At 43.8% G+C, this 19,046-nt stretch overlaps 1 protein-coding gene across 2 annotated transcripts; it reads left to right on the forward strand.

Moving 5' to 3' along the window:
- Positions 1–1,675: 1,675 nt before the first annotated feature.
- On the forward strand, positions 1,676–11,209 carry LOC139373048 (sodium/potassium-transporting ATPase subunit alpha-1). 2 transcript variants are annotated; one of them, XM_071113078.1, is made up of 21 exons: positions 1,676–1,835; positions 2,096–2,221; positions 2,950–3,009; positions 3,939–4,142; positions 4,281–4,394; positions 4,475–4,609; positions 4,782–4,899; positions 5,007–5,275; positions 5,372–5,815; positions 6,085–6,277; positions 7,011–7,186; positions 7,280–7,416; positions 7,570–7,720; positions 7,826–7,994; positions 8,095–8,249; positions 8,412–8,535; positions 8,688–8,833; positions 9,467–9,597; positions 10,308–10,409; positions 10,702–10,793; positions 10,991–11,209. In XM_071113078.1, exons 1-21 carry the CDS (start codon positions 1,824–1,826, stop codon positions 11,017–11,019), a joined length of 3,087 nt encoding a protein of 1,028 aa, XP_070969179.1. In that variant the 5' UTR covers positions 1,676–1,823; the 3' UTR covers positions 11,020–11,209. The 2 variants fall into 2 exon arrangements, with proteins under 2 accessions (XP_070969179.1, XP_070969177.1); XM_071113076.1 differs by lacking the exon at positions 1,676–1,835 and having other exon boundaries at positions 1,892–2,221.
- The last annotated feature ends 7,837 nt before the right edge of the window (positions 11,210–19,046 follow it).

Genomic DNA, 19,046 nt, shown 5'->3' on the forward strand with positions numbered 1-19,046 from the left:
TCCTATTGAGTATGCTATCTAACAAAGAATGTTTCATCAGGTCTTACAAATATTTTTAATCACAAGTGTAATATCTTACAATGATTGTGAATATACTTTATCTAAGTTTGCATGATATTCTCCTTGAAGTGTTTTACATGCAAGGTTTGAGTCTTGGAGGCTTTGTAGTATTTCTTGCCCTGCTGCTAATCCATTGTTTGTGCCCTCTATGTTAATAAACCTTGGCACTTTGGTTAACTATTGTTCATCTCAATCATTTGACAGACCTGTGCTTAACTTGTCCCGAGGACCTCCCCTCGTGTATAAAAAAGGTGGCGCAGTACCGTTTGCATATCTCTAAAAACACACACTCTCTTTCAGAAACTCCCTCACCTTTTCTGTCTACCCATCTCTCTTTTCTGTCTACCCATCTCTCTTTTCTATCTACCCATCTCTCTTTTCTGTCTACCCATCTCTCTTTTCTGTCTACCCATCTCTCTTTTCTGTCTACCCATCTCTCTTTTCTGTCTACCCATCTCTCTTTTCTATCTACCCATCTCTCTTTTCTATCCACCCATCTCTCTTTTCTGTCTACCCATCTCTCTTTTCTGTCTACCCATCTCTCTTTTCTATCTACCCATCTATCATGTCATTATTTCCCTCTCTAAATCTCCATCTACACTCCACAAAGTATAACAGCTACTATGGAAGAATTCACATATCGCCGATTTAAGAGAGTATGGCTTACCAACTTTAAAGGTTTGCACTTTTTTGTAAAATTAATAAAGTCTATTTGATTATGTTGGGTTCTTAAGAAAGTATAAAAGTTTTTATGTTGCTATTATTTAAATAAACTGGTGTTACACATCTACACCCCCCCCCCCCTATCTCTCTTACCGCCCGCCTCTCCCCACAGACTGACAACCACAAACAGCCAGACATTTACTAAACAGACACCCGCGGCACTCCACCCTGCCTCCTGAAGTACAACCTCTCCCTGAGTGTGTCAAGGTTACGCACTCTTCCCCACAGCCTCCATCTTAACCTGTGGATTTACATGTGACAGCACAGGTCAAGGAATGAATGCGCTGTGACGTTGTCCAGTTGGAAGGCAGATAAAATGGCCTCTGGGTCAAAGTCAGTATTGTTTGTTATAATTGCAACAACCAACACGCCACCGAACAAAGGCTCATGGCCTTGGTTTCTATACTGGCAACTTATGTTTCAAATGTGAGAATGAATGTACAAACACAGTTGTTTATGCTCTCTTCAACAGCTTTTCGTGATATTATTTAGCTTCAAAGGTGCAGGATTTCTTTCAAATCAACCAACAAGTGAGAAAGTAAGTGCAGCAGAGAGAAAGAAAATGATCTTTATTCATTAATTGTCCTCGTTCTTTTCCATTCCACTCCACACTGTTATTACTGTCAACTTCTTTTCCATTCCACTACACACTGTTATTACCGTCAACGTCAGACGGATTCTTTCTTTCAGGGGCCTTGTCGTCAAAATGACCAAGCTGTATAGGTGAAGGTTGAATAAATAAATAAATGACATTTCACAGATCCCCCTCCTTCTCCCCAACCCCTCCCATCCTCAGCCCCCTCTCCACTCACCTGCCTCATTCCTCCTGTGTACCTCCCCTTGGGCAGGTAAACCAGTCGGGTATATAAATATATTCAAACCTCAGTTAGCTATCCAGGGAGCTCTGGGGTGACTCGAGACGTCGAGAAGTGAGAGAGAGAAGTGTAAACGTGTAACAGGTGGAGTTTCTCAGGATAAGGAGCAAGTATATTCTCTTTACAAACCACTGGGATTGAGAGTCCTAGAACAGCAGTGCAAGGATGGGGCTTGGAGTAAGTCTGGATTTCACTTTTAAGTATCAGGATTTGGATTTACTTATATTGTGTCCTTTCAACTTAAAAAAAATCTGTTGTTTTGTTTTGCAGTTCATATTAAAAGTTTAGCCCTTGGTTCATGGCTGCTTCTTAGTTTTAAAAATAAAGTTCTATATTTGATAAAGTTCTGAATGCACTCCTTATCTAAGCCCTCATTAGGAAAGAGGCACATCGATAGTTCACACTCTCTCATCACTAACGTACCTTCTGATATACAGAAGGGGAAAGATGATTATAAGCTGGCGGCGACCTCCGAGGACAATGGAAATAAAAAGAGCAAAAAGGAGGTGAAGAAAGCAAAGGAGAAGAAGGACATGGACGATCTGAAAAAGGAAGTTGACCTGGTGAGGAAAACTGATTATTTATTCATTTACTAATTATATTCATCTAATGTAGTTGACATGAACAATGCACATTTATCCATATACAATTTACACATCAAAGCACTGGAGTTGGCTGCAAAAATGTTAATCCGTAGTCCCAGAGATGATTTAAATAGTGTGATATAGCATCAAAACTATCAGCATTTTCAGCAAGAAAAGACTAAGGTAAACAGTAAGCCTATTCATCTCTATGGATCAGAAAAGATACAACACACAACCTTTCAAATGTGCAGCAAGCTCTGTAGTTTCTAGACTTGCATGTGGGTACTCATTAGCAATTGAATTGACTTACTATTACTCTGCAGTGAGTCTTGGGTTTCAAAACCCCAATGGCCTGCGTTTAAACTTCAGAGGAACAGTAGCATATCTTTGGAAACTGCTTTTTTAAATACAAGGAGCAGAATAAAAACGTGTGTGTCCTGTGCAGAACTTTTTCAGGGCAGAAATGTGAAACAGACAATTCCATCCATCATGAAGAAACACATGGCTTATCTTTGGTTTATATTGAAACCGATGCAGCATAACTTCATCATACCTAGGATCATTTCAAGTGGTTTGAGGAATGTGTTTCATTAACTATGCATGTTCTGCATATACTTTCGCCATGGGGAAAAGTTGAGAGAACTCCCTAGTTCAACAAGCAACTGTTTCTTTCTTTCTCAATCTCTCTCTCCCTCTCTCTGATTTAGGATGACCACAAGTTGACCTTGGATGAACTTCATAAGAAATACGGCACAGACTTAGCCAGGGTGAGTGAGTGAGTGAATATGTGTGTGCCCCTGTTTTTTAAAACTGACAACCAGTTGTATCAGCTGCTCCTACGGATGATTTCTGACTGTAATTTGAAGCGCATAAAGGTCGTGGAGGTTACGGCACGAGGTCATATCGTAGGTAGAACTTCATCTGCCTTCTAAGTCATGATCACATCACTATCTACCACTGAATCTTTGAACATGAAACACATCTATGTCTTCCTAAAGTTTACACAGAGTTTGGAATTAAACATATATTTTCCGTTTGTGTGACTCCCATTACATTCTTTTCATTTTATTTTTTGAATCCTTTATTTAAGTGGTCATATTGAGATGTACATCTCTTTTACAAGTGAGCCGTGGCCAGAAAAGTGGCATACATAGTAAACACAGCATAAAAACACAACATTAGACATGACAGTGAGTGGAAGTTAAAACGCTGCATAGAACACATGGATGAGACTTTCTCCATTTGTGTGACAGCAAGTCAGATTCACATGAACAATTTTTAACAAGCCATAGGGTAGGTCTAATGCAGGGGACACAATATCTGCAATATCAGCTTTGTGTGGAGTACAGTTAGGACAGGCCTAAACATTGTTTTGTGTGGAAAGGATAACAGTTAAACACTATTTTGGTGATGGCGCACAGATAATGATCTGTTGATATTTGATCCAGGGATTAAGCAGAATTTCCACTACAAGGGCCACATTCACACGGGAACATTGAAAGCACTATGTAGTGATGAGGGGCGAGGTATGGGGGGGGTGAGATTTTCTTGCTGACAAAAGGGGAGGGGAAAGTTCCATAGGTAATCACTCTACTGCCTCTTACTCTGCCTCTGCCTCTTCCTGCTTTCCTCCGTCCTCCTTTCTCTTCACTCTACCTTTCCCTCTCTCCTTCTCTCTCATCCCTCCCCCATCCAGGGTCTATCCTCAGCTCGGGCTAAGGAGATCCTTCTTCGTGATGGCCCCAACACCCTGACCCCTCCTCCCACTACCCCTGAGTGGGTGAAGTTCTGCAGGCAGCTCTTTGGTGGGTTCTCTATGCTCCTATGGATTGGTGCTATGCTCTGCTTCCTGGCCTACGGAATCCAGGCCGCCTCCGAGGATGAGCCGGCCAATGATAATGTGAGAATTATAGAATTCTGAGATAATTTGAGACTTAACAAAAACTACAATGCCTCTAGTGCCTGAAAGGGTTTTCTCACTTAACCGTAACGTAATAGTCTCATAGTCTTTCTCCCTCTTCGTTTCTGTCCCTCACAGTTGTACCTGGGTGTGGTGCTCTCTGTTGTCGTCATTGTCACTGGCTGTTTCTCCTACTACCAAGAGGCCAAGAGCTCAAAGATCATGGACTCCTTCAAGAACCTGGTCCCACAGGTTAGACTTCTGAGACCTCTGAGAAGAACTTGATTGTATTGTCATGTCTACGGATTGTAATCCTGTCACCTGCCTTGTAGCAAGCCCTGGTTGTCCGTGACGGTGAGAAGAAGAACATCAACGCTGAAGAAGTGGTGGTTGGAGATCTGGTGGAGGTGAAAGGAGGAGATAGGATCCCAGCTGATTTGCGTATTGTCTCTGCCAGCGGCTGCAAGGTGAGTACTTTACAATCCCCAAAAACTTGCCAGAGACCAAAACAAATAAAAACAGCACAAAATGTTGTCATATTATATGACAAACTGTCCTGAACTGTTTCGGATGGGAAGCATGCGGACACCTTTAGTGTCATTCAATGTTGTATTAATGCAATTCTCTTTTCCCACTCAGGTGGACAACTCCTCCCTCACTGGTGAATCTGAGCCCCAGACACGTACTCCGGATTTCTCCAATGACAACCCCCTGGAGACAAGGAACATTGCCTTCTTCTCTACCAACTGTGTTGAAGGTAAATACCTTCAGTAACTAGCCGTAGTGATTTAATAGTTCAAATTACTTGAAATGTATCACTTAGCCATTTTGTGATTCTAAACCATATTCTCCATGTTTTGTCAGGAACTGCCAGAGGTATCGTCATCAACACTGGTGACCACACTGTCATGGGTCGTATCGCCACCTTGGCCACGAGTCTGGAGGGTGGGAAGACGCCTATAGCCAAAGAGATTGAGCACTTTATCCACATCATCACCGGTGTGGCCGTCTTCCTGGGCGTGTCTTTCTTCGTCCTCTCCCTCATTCTGGGATATGGCTGGCTGGAAGCTGTCATCTTCCTCATCGGAATCATCGTTGCTAATGTGCCAGAGGGTCTCCTGGCTACTGTAACTGTGAGTACTGATGAAATGTCATGTTTAACAAAAACTTCAGTCCTAACAACAAAACTTGTTGATTATTTAACTGTCTAATATGGCTTTCTATCGTAGGTGTGCTTAACTCTGACTGCCAAGCGTATGGCCAAGAAGAACTGCCTGGTGAAGAATCTTGAAGCTGTTGAGACCCTTGGCTCCACCTCCACCATTTGCTCTGACAAGACCGGAACCCTGACTCAGAACAGAATGACCGTGGCTCACATGTGGTTCGACAACCAGATCCATGAGGCTGACACCACAGAGAATCAGAGTGGTACCTGCTTCGACAAAAGCTCTGCCACCTGGGCTTCCCTGGCTAGAGTCGCTGGCCTGTGCAACCGCGCCGTCTTCCTGGCAGAACAGAACAACGTACCTATCCTCAAGAGAGATGTGGCTGGTGATGCTTCAGAGTCTGCCCTGCTGAAGTGTATCGAGCTGTGCTGCGGGTCTGTCAAAGACATGAGAGAAAAGTACAGCAAGATCGCTGAGATTCCCTTCAACTCCACCAACAAATATCAGGTAACCACATGCACTCTCTGTGGTATCTGTGGGTTAACAACGGGTTAAACTGAGTTGTAGAAGGTGGTGTGATAGACTCAAAATCAGGATGGATGGATGGCTTTTCTCAATCAGCTTGGAAATGCCACTTTGTATCGACATCCAATAAGTTGCCAGAACTTTCGTTTTCCTGGCACTGTAGGCTACTTACTGGTCATTGCCTGCTAATTTAAATTTAAACTCTATTCATGGTGTCATCTGATCAAAAACCAATTCATTTCGCCCCCTAGCTCTCCATTCATAAGAACATCGTGGCCGGAGAGTCCAATCACCTGCTGGTGATGAAGGGAGCCCCTGAGAGGATTCTGGACCGCTGCTCCACCATTTTGATCCAGGGCAAAGAACAGCCTCTGGATGACGAGTTGAAGGAAGCCTTCCAGAACGCTTACGAAGAGCTGGGAGGGCTGGGAGAGAGAGTGCTGGGTAAGAGGGCACCAATATGGGAAAATATGCATTCAAAGGTTTTGGACTGAATGAAAAGTCTAGAACAGTGGTATTCAAAATGTTTCAGTGGGGACCCCATTTTTTCAACCAGAATTTCTTGTGACCCCACCCCAAATCTAATGACATAACATAGAGGCAATCTGGAGTTACTACATCTTTTATCCTCAATTTGTTGACATATTGATAAGTACCTATTGATTCTTGAAGATTATAACTGAATAAATGCCTAATTAGTTCAACTGTCGTAAACCATCATAACCCAAAATATAAGCTTTTTTTTTACTCTAATGTTTGTAAACAAAGTAAATGTAAAACAAAACTGAATAGCCTCAAAACATGGTTAAACTATCATTTTGATATCATGGATGGTCAATCCTTGCATCCATAGCTCTGTCTATGAGGGGTATCATTTCTCCAGCCCCATCCCTCAGCTTTTTACCGAACCAGCTGTGGGGAGCCCGCTTTGTTATTGTTTCAACTGCTGATTGCCGCTTTAAATTTTTACATCAACAAATAACCTTCAATTCATTACATTTTCAAAATGAAAAGAAACCAATAATAAAATGATCTTTCTCAAAGCCTTTTGTATATTGTCCCAACATAATCTGTACTCTTCATTTATTTCTTTGTGACTACAATCCAGTTCAACCCTGACTGGTCTAGAACATGAAGAATTTGTTGTGGCGTGTCTCTGACTCTGTGTCTTTTTCAGGTTTCTGTCATTTCCAGCTCCCTGATGACCAGTTCGCTGAGGGCTTCCAGTTCGATTGTGAAGAGGTGAACTTCCCAACTGAGAATCTGTGCTTCGTTGGCCTAATGTCCATGATTGACCCTCCCCGTGCTGCTGTGCCTGACGCTGTGGGAAAGTGCAGGAGTGCTGGAATCAAGGTATGGCAATATCATACTAAACACAAGACTCTTCAGTCAATCCACATAGCAGCCACTGTGATCAGACCACTCCTCTTCCCTTCCTTCCCTTAGGTTATCATGGTCACTGGTGATCATCCCATCACTGCTAAGGCCATTGCCAAGGGTGTGGGCATCATTTCTGAAGGAAACGAGACTGTTGAGGACATCGCTGCTCGTCTGAAAATCCCAGTTTCTGAGGTCAATCCAAGGTATTTGCAATTTGTTTGGGATCATTTCAGTTATGTCATCATACTGTCTACACTTAAAGAGGAGTGACAGAAACATTTATTTAGCCTTTTTGGGGCATCATCAGAACAGACCCGTACAAGCCCCTATATTTAGCTTATATTTGTACCCTCCAGAGATGCCAAGGCCTGTGTTGTCCACGGTGGAGAGCTGAAGGACCTGTCAGCCGAACAGTTGGATGACATTTTGGCCCATCACACTGAGATTGTGTTTGCCAGAACATCTCCTCAGCAGAAGCTGATCATTGTGGAGGGTTGCCAGCGTCAGGTACTATTTTATTGAAATAATTCATGCTCATGAGTCAGTCAGGATGATTGCATCTCACTTTTGGAGTTTCTAACATCTGTAAACACCTCTCTTACTTATCCACAGGGTGCTATTGTAGCTGTGACAGGTGACGGTGTGAATGATTCTCCTGCTCTGAAGAAGGCTGACATAGGTGTTGCAATGGGTATCTCTGGATCTGATGTCTCCAAGCAGGCTGCAGACATGATCCTCCTGGATGACAACTTTGCCTCCATCGTGACTGGTGTTGAAGAGGGTAAGAGAAGCTCTGGCAATGACCATCAATCTGCTGGGTTTTTCCATCCTTCTCTCATCACCCTGACTATTCCTTCCCCCCATCCTCTATTCCCCCTCAGGCCGTCTGATCTTTGACAACTTGAAGAAGTCCATCGCCTACACCCTGACCAGTAATATTCCAGAAATCTCACCCTTCCTCCTCTTCATCATCGCCAACATTCCACTGCCCCTAGGAACCGTCACCATCCTCTGTATTGACCTGGGAACTGATATGGTGGGTCTTTCAGATGTGGATACTCCTCCTTTGTGAACAATCTGATCATGTGTTCTGCTGTGTTATGAAGAACAATGTACATGATCATTTTAGAGTTTGTTTGGAAGGTCTTTGAAAACATCAAAGTTACCAACGATGATCTTTCCCATCATTACCTTCAAGGTCCCAGCTATCTCCCTGGCCTATGAAGAAGCTGAGAACGACATCATGAAGCGACAGCCCAGAAACCCCAAAACTGACAAACTGGTGAACGAGAGGCTCATTAGCATAGCCTACGGTCAAATTGGTAAGGAGTAAATTTGGCCCTTCTTCTGTTTTGCCTGCCTTTACCGGGTCTTGTTGCGTTGTATGTTGGCCAATCAGTTACATAGCAAATGAACAATCTGATCAATGTCTCTTCACTGACAAAAATACTCTCCTCATTTTTACTCCTCACAGGTATGATGCAGGCCACAGCCGGTTTCTTCACATACTTTGTTATCCTGGCTGAGAACGGGTTCTTGCCCATGGATTTGCTGGGTATGCGTGTGGACTGGGACAACAAGATAATGAACGACATGGAGGACAGCTACGGCCAGCAGTGGGTAAGTACACAAACACCACTCTGATTTTTGTTGTACTAACGGATTAGCATTGGCCTTGTTTTGATCTGATAGGTTCTCGATAAGAGCTTTTTCAAAATCTCTCCCAATTTTTTTGTTTAGTTTATTCCAGCATACATGGCAGCTGAAAGCTGAATTGCGTATATATCTGGAAATTCAAGATAACAAAATAAATCAGTAAATCTGATACATTGTCAAGAAAGTTGAGAAGTCATGGATGGGATCACGGATCAGGGTTGATGCACAGCTTGCATTTCGGATAGTCAGCAGAGGAAATATCGATTGTCTTGAGAAAGACGGAGCACCTCAGTCACAGCCAGGGATTCAGACAGACAGGTCCGTAGCCCCAGCAGTGCACCTCACCGGCCCCAACAGTCCTCTCCGTTATTTTGGGCTTCGTAGATAGCTTGCTACTATTCCTCCAGAACTACCATTTGTGAATGCCACTGCTGCCGCCGGCACACAGGTTCACCACACATTTGGTAACAGAGTAGTCAGTAATCTTCACTACTGTAATGTACAAATGTAAGAAACATATGTCCTCTCACTCTTCTTTTTACCATATGTCTCTCTACACACTCTCTCTCTTTCTATGGTCTATGATGCATCCTTCAGACATATGAGCGCAGAAAGATTGTGGAGTTCACCTGCCACACAGCATTCTTCGCCAGTATTGTAGTTGTACAGTGGGCTGATTTGATCATCTGTAAGACCAGGAGGAACTCCATCCTTCAGCAGGGAATGAAGTGAGTACACATATCGATCTTTGTGGTCTTGGTCTAGGTCTGCATCCTAAGAGTTTTTTTCTGAAACTTGATCTTCACTGCTCTGGTCTTGACTTACACATCACCAGAATCAGAATCAACTTTATTCACCAAGTACATTTACACATACTCACAATTGTACTTGGTGATATGGTGCTGCTAGCAATAGACAACATTAAAGGCCAGAATACATACAGAACAATTTACACAAAGTGTATATACATTATATACATTACCCCCTTCCTTTGGGAGAGTGTGTCCCCACATTTCTCTATACCATGTCCCTGACATGTTCCAACCTCTCCGGTGACCTCATGGCCACCATCCCATTTCTGACACCAATGTAGCAAATTCAGGGGGTAGTCCCAACCGGAACTCGAAACCAGGTCCAGTGACTGTCAAGTCAACACCTATACCGGAACCTCTAGACAAGGTCGCTAAGTGTTGGATACTTGATGCAGTGTGCATCACAGATTGCATAGTGCCTTGGTCACTACTGGCCAGTTGGTGAGGGCCACAGCCTTGGGGAAAGAAACTGTTCAGGTGGGGGGTAGTTTTGGTCACGATGAAGCTGAACTGTTTGCCAGAGGGGAGTTAATGTGCATACAGCCCTGCAACTGACTTCTAAATCAATATCCACCCTGTTGGTATCAAATCCATGATTTTTTCCCCTTTTTTTTCTCCCATCTCAGGAACCGTATTCTCATCTTCGGACTGTTTGAGGAAACTGCCCTGGCTGTCTTCCTGTCCTACTGTCCTGGAATGGATGTCGCCCTCAGAATGTACCCTCTCAAGTGAGTAGACCCTCCTGATTCTCTTCTGTATATCAGCTTGGAACAAAGCTCACCCGTTTTAAAAGATGAGTGGTAAAATGGATGGATATTACAATGGGTGGAGGAGACTACTGTGGCCTCAGAATCAGTTGGGGTTCACTAGTTAGCTGAAGTGTAATGGGGTTTACTGCCCAACCAAGAGAGAAAATAACATTTGACATTTAGGGGCCCTGTAAGCGCATTACCTCACTGTTTTACGCTCAACTTAATCTCTTTATTATTTTCTTCTCTCTTTCCTTCTCTCTTTCCTCAGGCCTTGCTGGTGGTTCTGTGCCTTACCCTACTCTCTGCTCATCTTCCTCTATGATGAGGGTAGGAGATACATCCTGCGACGAAACCCAGGAGGTAAGTGCTCAGGGACTATGGACGAAAACAATCTGTTAAGATAGCGTCGCCAATTTTACATCAAAGTTAATTATTGTGTGACAATGGCATGCAGGATTGGGAAGGACAAATTATTTAATTTGTCTCATGGGGATTTTCAGTGACGAGATGAAATCTAGCTAATTGTGTTCTTCTCTCTGAATGTTCTCTTCTGTAAGGTTGGGTGGAACAGGAGACCTACTACTGACAAAAAGAGGCTATCCCCAGGATCACTCAACGTCACTCTGCTGCTACATCTCAACCAACAACATTACACTACATTTCAATATGCTACATTACCATTACATCCAATGAACACTGTGATGGTGCACTCAGCTGCATTGAGGAGTTCTTGATTGTGATAATGCAAATTGAAATAAACATCACTTCAACACTAATGCTTAAGACTGTATTCATTTTTTGTTGTCTGAATTATTTTGATTTATTGGTTTGGATTTAATGTAAGACATGTAGGCTTAAATTGTGTTGCATATATGGGAGAAATAACCTAGTATAGTTGTGTCTTATTTGTTTAAAGTAAATGTCCAGTGCTTGCATAGTTCTATGAAATATGACATATAATGAATTACAATATGAGTGAAATAGTTTTTACTTCCAAAAAGTTGTATTGAAGTATGTTAAAAAGCAGCTTTTCTGTGTTTGAATGGTGTGGGCGTACTCCAACAAAAGAATGGTGTGGTCGTATACCGGTCAATTAAAATATTCAACAGCTGATTGGCCAGCTCTGCCAATATGTCAACGTCATGTCATGGTATATGAGGAAATAGCAAGCATTTTTTAAACACTGTTTGAGGTGGGGCTTTTTTTCTCTAATTTATGCTTTGGCCAGAAATATGAGTGAGTATACAATGAGTCATCAACATTATTTGGGTGTGAGTTAATAGAATATGAACTTTTAAAAATGAGATTTTAACTTTATAGTTACTTTTAAGGTCAGATGTTTTTATGTCAATATCAAATCGTTTCTGGTTAACAATTAAGTACCTTACTGCGATTGTTTTCAATTAAAATGGTAAAGAATAAACAAAAATAGCTTCTTTAAGAAAAAATAGCACAGCCGAGAGCTGCCCAGTGACACGAGCTCACCAGACGAGCTAAACTACTTCTATGCTCGCTTCAAGACAAATAACACTGAAACATTTATTTGTATTTATTTATTTCACCTTTATTTAACCAGGTAGGCAAGTTGAGAACAAGTTCTCATTTACCATTGCGACCTGGCCAAGATAAAGCAAAGCAGTTCGACACATACAACGACACAGAGTTACACATGGAGTAAAACAAACATACAGTCAATAATACAGTATAAACAAGTCTATATACGATGTGAGCAAATGAGGTGAGATAAGGGAGGTAAAGGCAAAAAAAGGCCATGGAGGCAAAGTAAATACAATATAGCAAGTAAAACACTGGAATGGTAGATTTGCAATGGAATAATGTGCAAAGCAGAAATAAAAATAATGGGGTGCAAAGGAGCAAAATAAATAAATTAATTAAATACAGTAGGGAAAGAGGTAGTTGTTTGGGCTAAATTATAGGTGGGCTATGTACAGGTGCAGTAATCTGTGAGCTGCTCTGACAGTTGATGCTTAAAGCTAGTGAGGGAGATAAGTGTTTCCAGTTTCAGAGATTTTTGTAGTTCGTTCCAGTCATTGGCAGCAGAGAACTGGAAGGAGAGGCGGCCAAAGAAAGAATTGGTTTTGGGGGTGACTAGAGAGATATACCTGCTGGAGCGTGTGCTACAGGTGGGAGATGCTATGGTGACCAGCGAGCTGAGATAAGGGGGGACTTTACCTAGCAGGGTCTTGTAGATGACATGGACCCAGTGAGTTTGGCGACGAGTATGAAGCGAGGGCCCGCCAACGAGAGCGTACAGGTTGCAATGGTGGGTAGTATATGGGGCTTTGGTGACAAAACGGATTGCACTGTGATAGACTGCATCCAATTTGTTGAGTAGGGTATTGGAGGCTATTTTGTAAATGACATCGCCAATGTCGAGGATTGGTAGGATGGTCAGTTTTACAAGGGTATGTTTGGCAGCATGAGTGAAGGATGCTTTGTTGCGAAATAGGAAGCCAATTCTAGATTTAACTTTGGATTGGAGATGTTTGATATGGGTCTGGAAGGAGAGTTTACAGTCTAACCAGACACCTAAGTATTTGTAGTTGTCCACGTATTCTAAGTCAGAGCCGTCCAGAGTAGTGATGTTGGACAGGCGGGTAGGTGCAGGTAGCGATCGGTTGAAGAGCATGCATTTAATTTTACTTGTATTTAAGAGCAATTGGAGGCCACGGAAGGAGAGTTGTATGGCATTGAAGCTTGACTGGAGGGTTGTTAACACAGTGTCCAAAGAAGGGCCAGAAGTATACAGAATGGTGTCGTCTGCGTAGAGGTGGATCAGAGACTCACCAGCAGCAAGAGCGACCTCATTGATGTATGCAGAGAAGAGAGTCGGTCCAAGAAGGGAACCCTGTGGCACCCCCATAGAGACTGCCAGAGGTCCGGACAGCAGACCCTGCGATTTGACACACTGAACTCTATCAGAGAAGTAGTTGGTGAACCAGGCGAGGCAATCATTTGAGAAACCAAGGCTGTCGAGTCTGCCGATGAGGATGTGGTGATTGACAGAGTCGAAAGCCTTGGCCAGATCAATGAATACGGCTGCACAGTAATGTTTCTTATCGATGGCGGTTAAGATATCGTTTAGGACCTTGAGCGTGGCTGAGGTGCACCCATGACCAGCTCTGAAACCAGATTGCATAGCAGAGAAGGTATGGTGAGATTCGAAATGGTCGGTAATCTGTTTGTTGACTTGGCTTTCGAAGACCTTAGAAAGGCATTGGTAGGATAGATATAGGTCTGTAGCAGTTTGGGTCAAGAGTGTCCCCCCCTTTGAAGAGGGGGATGACCGCAGCTGCTTTCCAATCTTTGGGAATCTCAGACGACACGAAAGAGAGGTTGAAAAGGCTAGTAATAGGGGTGGCAACAATTTCGGCAGATAATTTTAGAAAGAAAGGGTCCAGATTGTCTAGCCCGGCTGATTTGTAGGGGTCCAGATTTTGCAGCTCTTTCAGAACATCAGCTGAACGGATTTGGGAGAAGGAGAAATGGGGAAGTTGACCGGGGTAGGAGTAGCCAGGTGGAAAGCATGGCCAGCCATAGAAAATTGCTTATTGAAATTCTCAATTATGGTGGATTTATCAGTGGTGACAGTGTTTCCTATCTTCAGTGCAGTGGGCAGCTGGGAGGAGGTGTTCTTATTCTCTATGGACTTTACAGTGTCCCAGAACTTTTTTGAGTTAGTGTTGCAGGAAGCAAATTTCTGCTTGAAAAAGCTAGCCTTGGCTTTTCTAACTGCCTGTGTATAATGGTTTCTAGCTTCCCTGAACAGCTGCATATCACGGGGGCTGTTCAATGCTAATGCAGAACGCCATAGGATGTTTTTGTGTTGGTTAAGGGCAGTCAGGTCTGGGGAGAACCAAGGGCTATATCTGTTCCTGGTTCTAAATTTATTGAATGGGGCATGTTTATTTAAGATGGTTAGCCATCTTCTGATTGGCCATGTTCTGTTATAATCTCCACCCGGCACAGCCAGAAGAAGACTGGCCATCCCACATATGCTCTCTCTAATTCTCTCTTTCTTTCTCTCTCTCGGAGGACCTGAGCCCTAGGACCATGCCCCAGGAATACCTGACATGATGACTCCTTGCTGTCCCCAGTCCACCTGACTGTGCTGCTGCTCCAGTTTCAACTGTTCTGCCTTATTATTATTCGACCATGCTGGTCATTTATGAACATTTGAACATCTTGGCCATGTTCTGTTATAATCTCCACCCGGCACAGCCAGAAGAGGACTGGCTACCCCACATAGCCTGGTTCCTCTCTAGGTTTCTTCCTAGGTTTTGGCCTTTCTAGGGAGTTTTTCCTAGCCATCGTGCTTCTACACCTGCATTGCTTGCTGTTTGGGGTTTTAGGCTGGGTTTCTGTACAGCACTTTGAGATATCAGCTGATGTACGAAGGGCTATATAAATAAATTTGATTTGATTTGATTTTGATTTAGGAAGGCATTTAAAAAAAATATCCAGGCATCCTCTACTGACGGGATGAGATCAATAGGATACCCCGGCCAGGTCGATTAGAAAGGCCTGCTCTCTGAAGTGTTTCAGGGGGCGTTTTACAGTGATGAGTGGAGGTCGTTTGACCGCTGACCCATTACGGATGCAGGCAATGAGGCAGTGATCGCTGAGATCTTGGTTGAAGACAGCAGAGGTGTATTTAGAGGGCAAGTTGGTTAGGATGATATCTATGAGGGTGCCCGTGTTTAAGGCTTTGGGGAGGTACCTGGTAGGTTCATTGATCATTTGTGTGAGATTGAGGGCATCAAGTTTAGATTGTAGGATGGCTGGGGTGTTAAGCACGAGCTAGCAGCACGAGCTCTGAAGATAGATGGGGGGCAATCAGTTCACATATGGTGTCCAGAGCACAGCTGGGGGCAGAGGTTGGTCTATAGCAGGCGGCAACGGTGAGAGACTTGTTTTTAGAGAGGTGGATTTTTAAAAGTAGAAGTTCAAATTGTTTGGGTACAGACCAGGATAGTAGGACAGAACTCTGCAGGCTATCTTTGCAGTAGATTGCAACACCGCCCCCTTTGGCAGTTCTATCTTGTCTGAAAATGTAGTAGTTTGGAATTAAAATTTCAGAATTTTTGGTGGTCTTCCTAAGCCAGGATTCAGACACAGCTAGAACATCCGGGTTGGCAGAGTGTGCTAAAGCAGTGAATAGAACAAACTTAGGGAGGACGCTTCTAATGTTAACATGCATGAAAACAAGGCTATTACGGTTACAGAAGTCGTCAAAAGAGAGCGCCTGGGGAATAGGAGTGGAGCTAGGCACTGCAGGGCCTGGATTCACCTCTACATCGCCAGAGGAACAGAGGAGGAGTAGAATAAGGGTGCGGCTAAAAGCAATAAGAATTGGTCGTCTAGAACGTCTGGAACAGAGAGTAAAAGGAGGTTTCTGGGGGCGATAAAATAGCATTAAGGTATAATGTACAGACAAAGGTATGGTAGGATGTGAATACAGTGGAGGTAAACCTAGGCATTGAGTGATGAAGAGAGAGATATTGTCTCTAGAAACATAATTGAAACCAGGAGATGTCATTGCATGTGTGGGTGGTGGAACTAATAGGTTGGATAAGGTATAGTGAGCAGGACTAGAGGCTCTACAGTGAAATAAGCCAATAAACACTAACCAGAACAGCAATGGACAAGGCATATTGACATTAAGGAGAGGCATGCTTAGTCGAGTGATCAAAAGGGTCCGGTGAGTGGAGAGGTTGGTTGGGGGTCACGGCGATTTAGACAGCTAGCCAGGCCATCGGTAGCAAGCTAGCATAGGATGGAGGTCTGTTATTAGCCACCTCTTGCGTTCCGTCAGTAGACTAGTGGGGTTCCGTGTGGTAGAGGGGATTAATCCAAATCACACAACAACAACAAAAATAAAAACAATAGATATAGTTATAGAGGCCCAAGAAGAAAAAAAACAAAAAAATAAATAAATAAAAATATTTAAATAATTGTCCGATTGTCTATTCAGATAGCAGCCGATAAGACAGCTAACAGTTAGCAGGCCGCAGATGGGCGTTCAGGTAACGTCGCGACGGAGGAGCCAGCCGGATAACTCCTTCGGGTAGATAACGTCGGCAGTCCAGTTGTGAAGGCCCGGTGGGGCTCCGCGTAGGCAGTAAAACGGGTCCGGATAGGTGACTGCAGCCCAGGAGTGATTGATGGAACTCTTCAGCTGGCTAGCTCCGGAATAATTGATGTTTGCTCCGGAATCGACGAAAGCCGATAGTCACACGGATAGCAGCTAGCTAGCTGTGAGATCCAGGTATGAATGTCCAGAGTTAGCGGTTGAAATCCAGGGACATGGAGAGAAAAATTGGTCCGGTATGTCCCGTTCCGAGCCGCGCTGCGCCGTACAAAACTGACGATAGATTTTCGAGCTAAAGGATAGCTGATGACCACAAACCGTGGTTAGCTGAATACTAACGATTTGCCAGTAAAGAAGCTAACTAGCTTCTGAACTAGCTTCTGAACTAGCTTCTGATTAGCTTCTGGCTAGCTTCTGGCTAGCTCCTGGCTAGCTTCTGGCTAGTTTCTGGCTAGCTTCTTGGAGTTTCTGGCTAGCTTCTTGGAGGATTACAGATTTGAAGTAAATAATACTTTTTTATAAATATAAATTGGTGAGGCGGGTTGCAGGAGAGTGTTTTGAAGATGAGTTTATGGAAAATTAAAAAAATGTATGTGAAAAAAGTTGTAAATATATATATATACGGGACACGACAAGACGAGGACAAAAGAGGTCTGAACTGATATGCCATCTTGACAAACATGGGGGCCTCCCGGGTGGCGCAGTGGTTAAAGGCGCAGCACTAGCTGTGCCACCAGAGACTCTGGGTTCGCACCCAGGCTCTGTCGCAACCGGCCGCGACCGGGAGGTCCGTGGGGCGTCGCACAATTGATCTATTGTCGTCTGGGTTAGGGAGGGTTTGGCCAGTAGGGATAACCTTGTCTCATCGTGCACCAGCGACTCCTGTGGCGGGCCGGGCGCAGTGCACACTAACCAAGGTCACCAGGTGCACGGTGTTTCCTCCGACACATTGGTGCGGCTGGCTTCCGGCTTGGTTGGTTGAAAATAAGAATGTGTTCTTAACTGACTTGCTGCTTAACTGACTTAAATAAAGGTATACATTTTAAAAATCAGCAAATTGGCGCCCAAAAATAAAGATTTCCGATTGTTATGAAAACTTGAAATCGGACCTAATTAATCGGCCATTCCGATTAATCGGTCGACCTCTAGTAACAACACATCCGCCACGCTGATCCTCAACACAGGGGCCCCTCAGAGGTGCGTGCTCAGTCCCCTCCTGTACTCCCTGTTCACTCATGACTGCACGGCAAGGCACAACTACAACACCATTATTAAATTTGCCGATGACACAACAGTTGTGGACCTGATCACCGACAATGACGAGACACCCTATAGGGAGGTCAGAGACCTGGCCGTGTGGTCCCAGGACAACAACCTCTCCCTCAACGTGATCAAGACAAAGGAGATGATTGTGGACTACAGGAAAAAGACGACAGAGCATGTCCTCATTCTCATCGACGGGGCTGCAGTGGAGCAGGTTGAGAGCTTCAAGTTCCTTAGTGTCCACATCACCAATAAACTAACATGGTCCAAGCACACCAAAACAGTTGTGAAGAGGGCACAAAAAAACCTATTGCCCCTCAGGAGACTGAAAAAATTTGGCATGGGTCCTTAGATGCTCAAAAGGTTCTACAGCTGCACCATCAAGAGCATGGAACTGGTTGCATCACTGCCTGGTATGGCAACTGCTCTGCCTCCGACGGCAAGGCACTACAGAGGGTAGTGCAAACGGCCCAGTACATCACTGGGGCCAAGCTTACTGCCATCCAGGATCTCTATACCAGGCGGTGTCAGAGGAAGGCCCTAACAATTGTCAAAGACTCCAGCCACCGTAGTCATAGACTGTTTTCTCTGCTACCGCATGGCAAGCGGTACCAGAGCACCAAGTCTATGTCCAAGACGCTTCTAAACAGCTTCTACCCCCAAGCCATAAGACTCCTGAACATCTAGACAAATGCTACCCAGACTATTTTCAGTGCTCCCCCCTCTCCCCCTCTTTACACCACTGCTACTCTCTGTTGTCATCTATGCATAGTCACTTTAATAACTCTACCTACATGTACATACTACCTCAACTAACCGGTGCCCCGCACATTGACTCTGTATCGGTACGACCCTGTATATAGACTCGCTATTGTTATTTTACTGCTGCTCTTTAATTACGTGTTGCTTTTATCTCTTATACTTATCTGTATTTTTTTTAAACTGCATTGTTGGTTAGGGGCCCGTAAGTAAGCATTTCACTCACATTTAATTTGGCGCATGTGACTAATAACATTTCATTTTATTTGATTCTTAGCAAAGAGCAATTTCTCAACCAAGAATTTTACTAGGACTGTCTGGGAGTGATCTGAGTGGTGAGCGGAAAACTGAAAACTAGCTGTAATTGGCAGAGAGGTTTGCAACCCTCTTAGTTATTGGTCTATTAACTAATTTACCACATGGTGATGTCACCAGGCAGGCCAAAACTCCATACCACCAAAACAGGCTGACATTTCAGG

The sequence above is a fragment of the Oncorhynchus clarkii genome, chromosome 18 (assembly GCF_045791955.1).
Source record: "Oncorhynchus clarkii lewisi isolate Uvic-CL-2024 chromosome 18, UVic_Ocla_1.0, whole genome shotgun sequence".
In the NCBI taxonomy this organism is placed as follows: domain Eukaryota; kingdom Metazoa; phylum Chordata; class Actinopteri; order Salmoniformes; family Salmonidae; genus Oncorhynchus; species Oncorhynchus clarkii.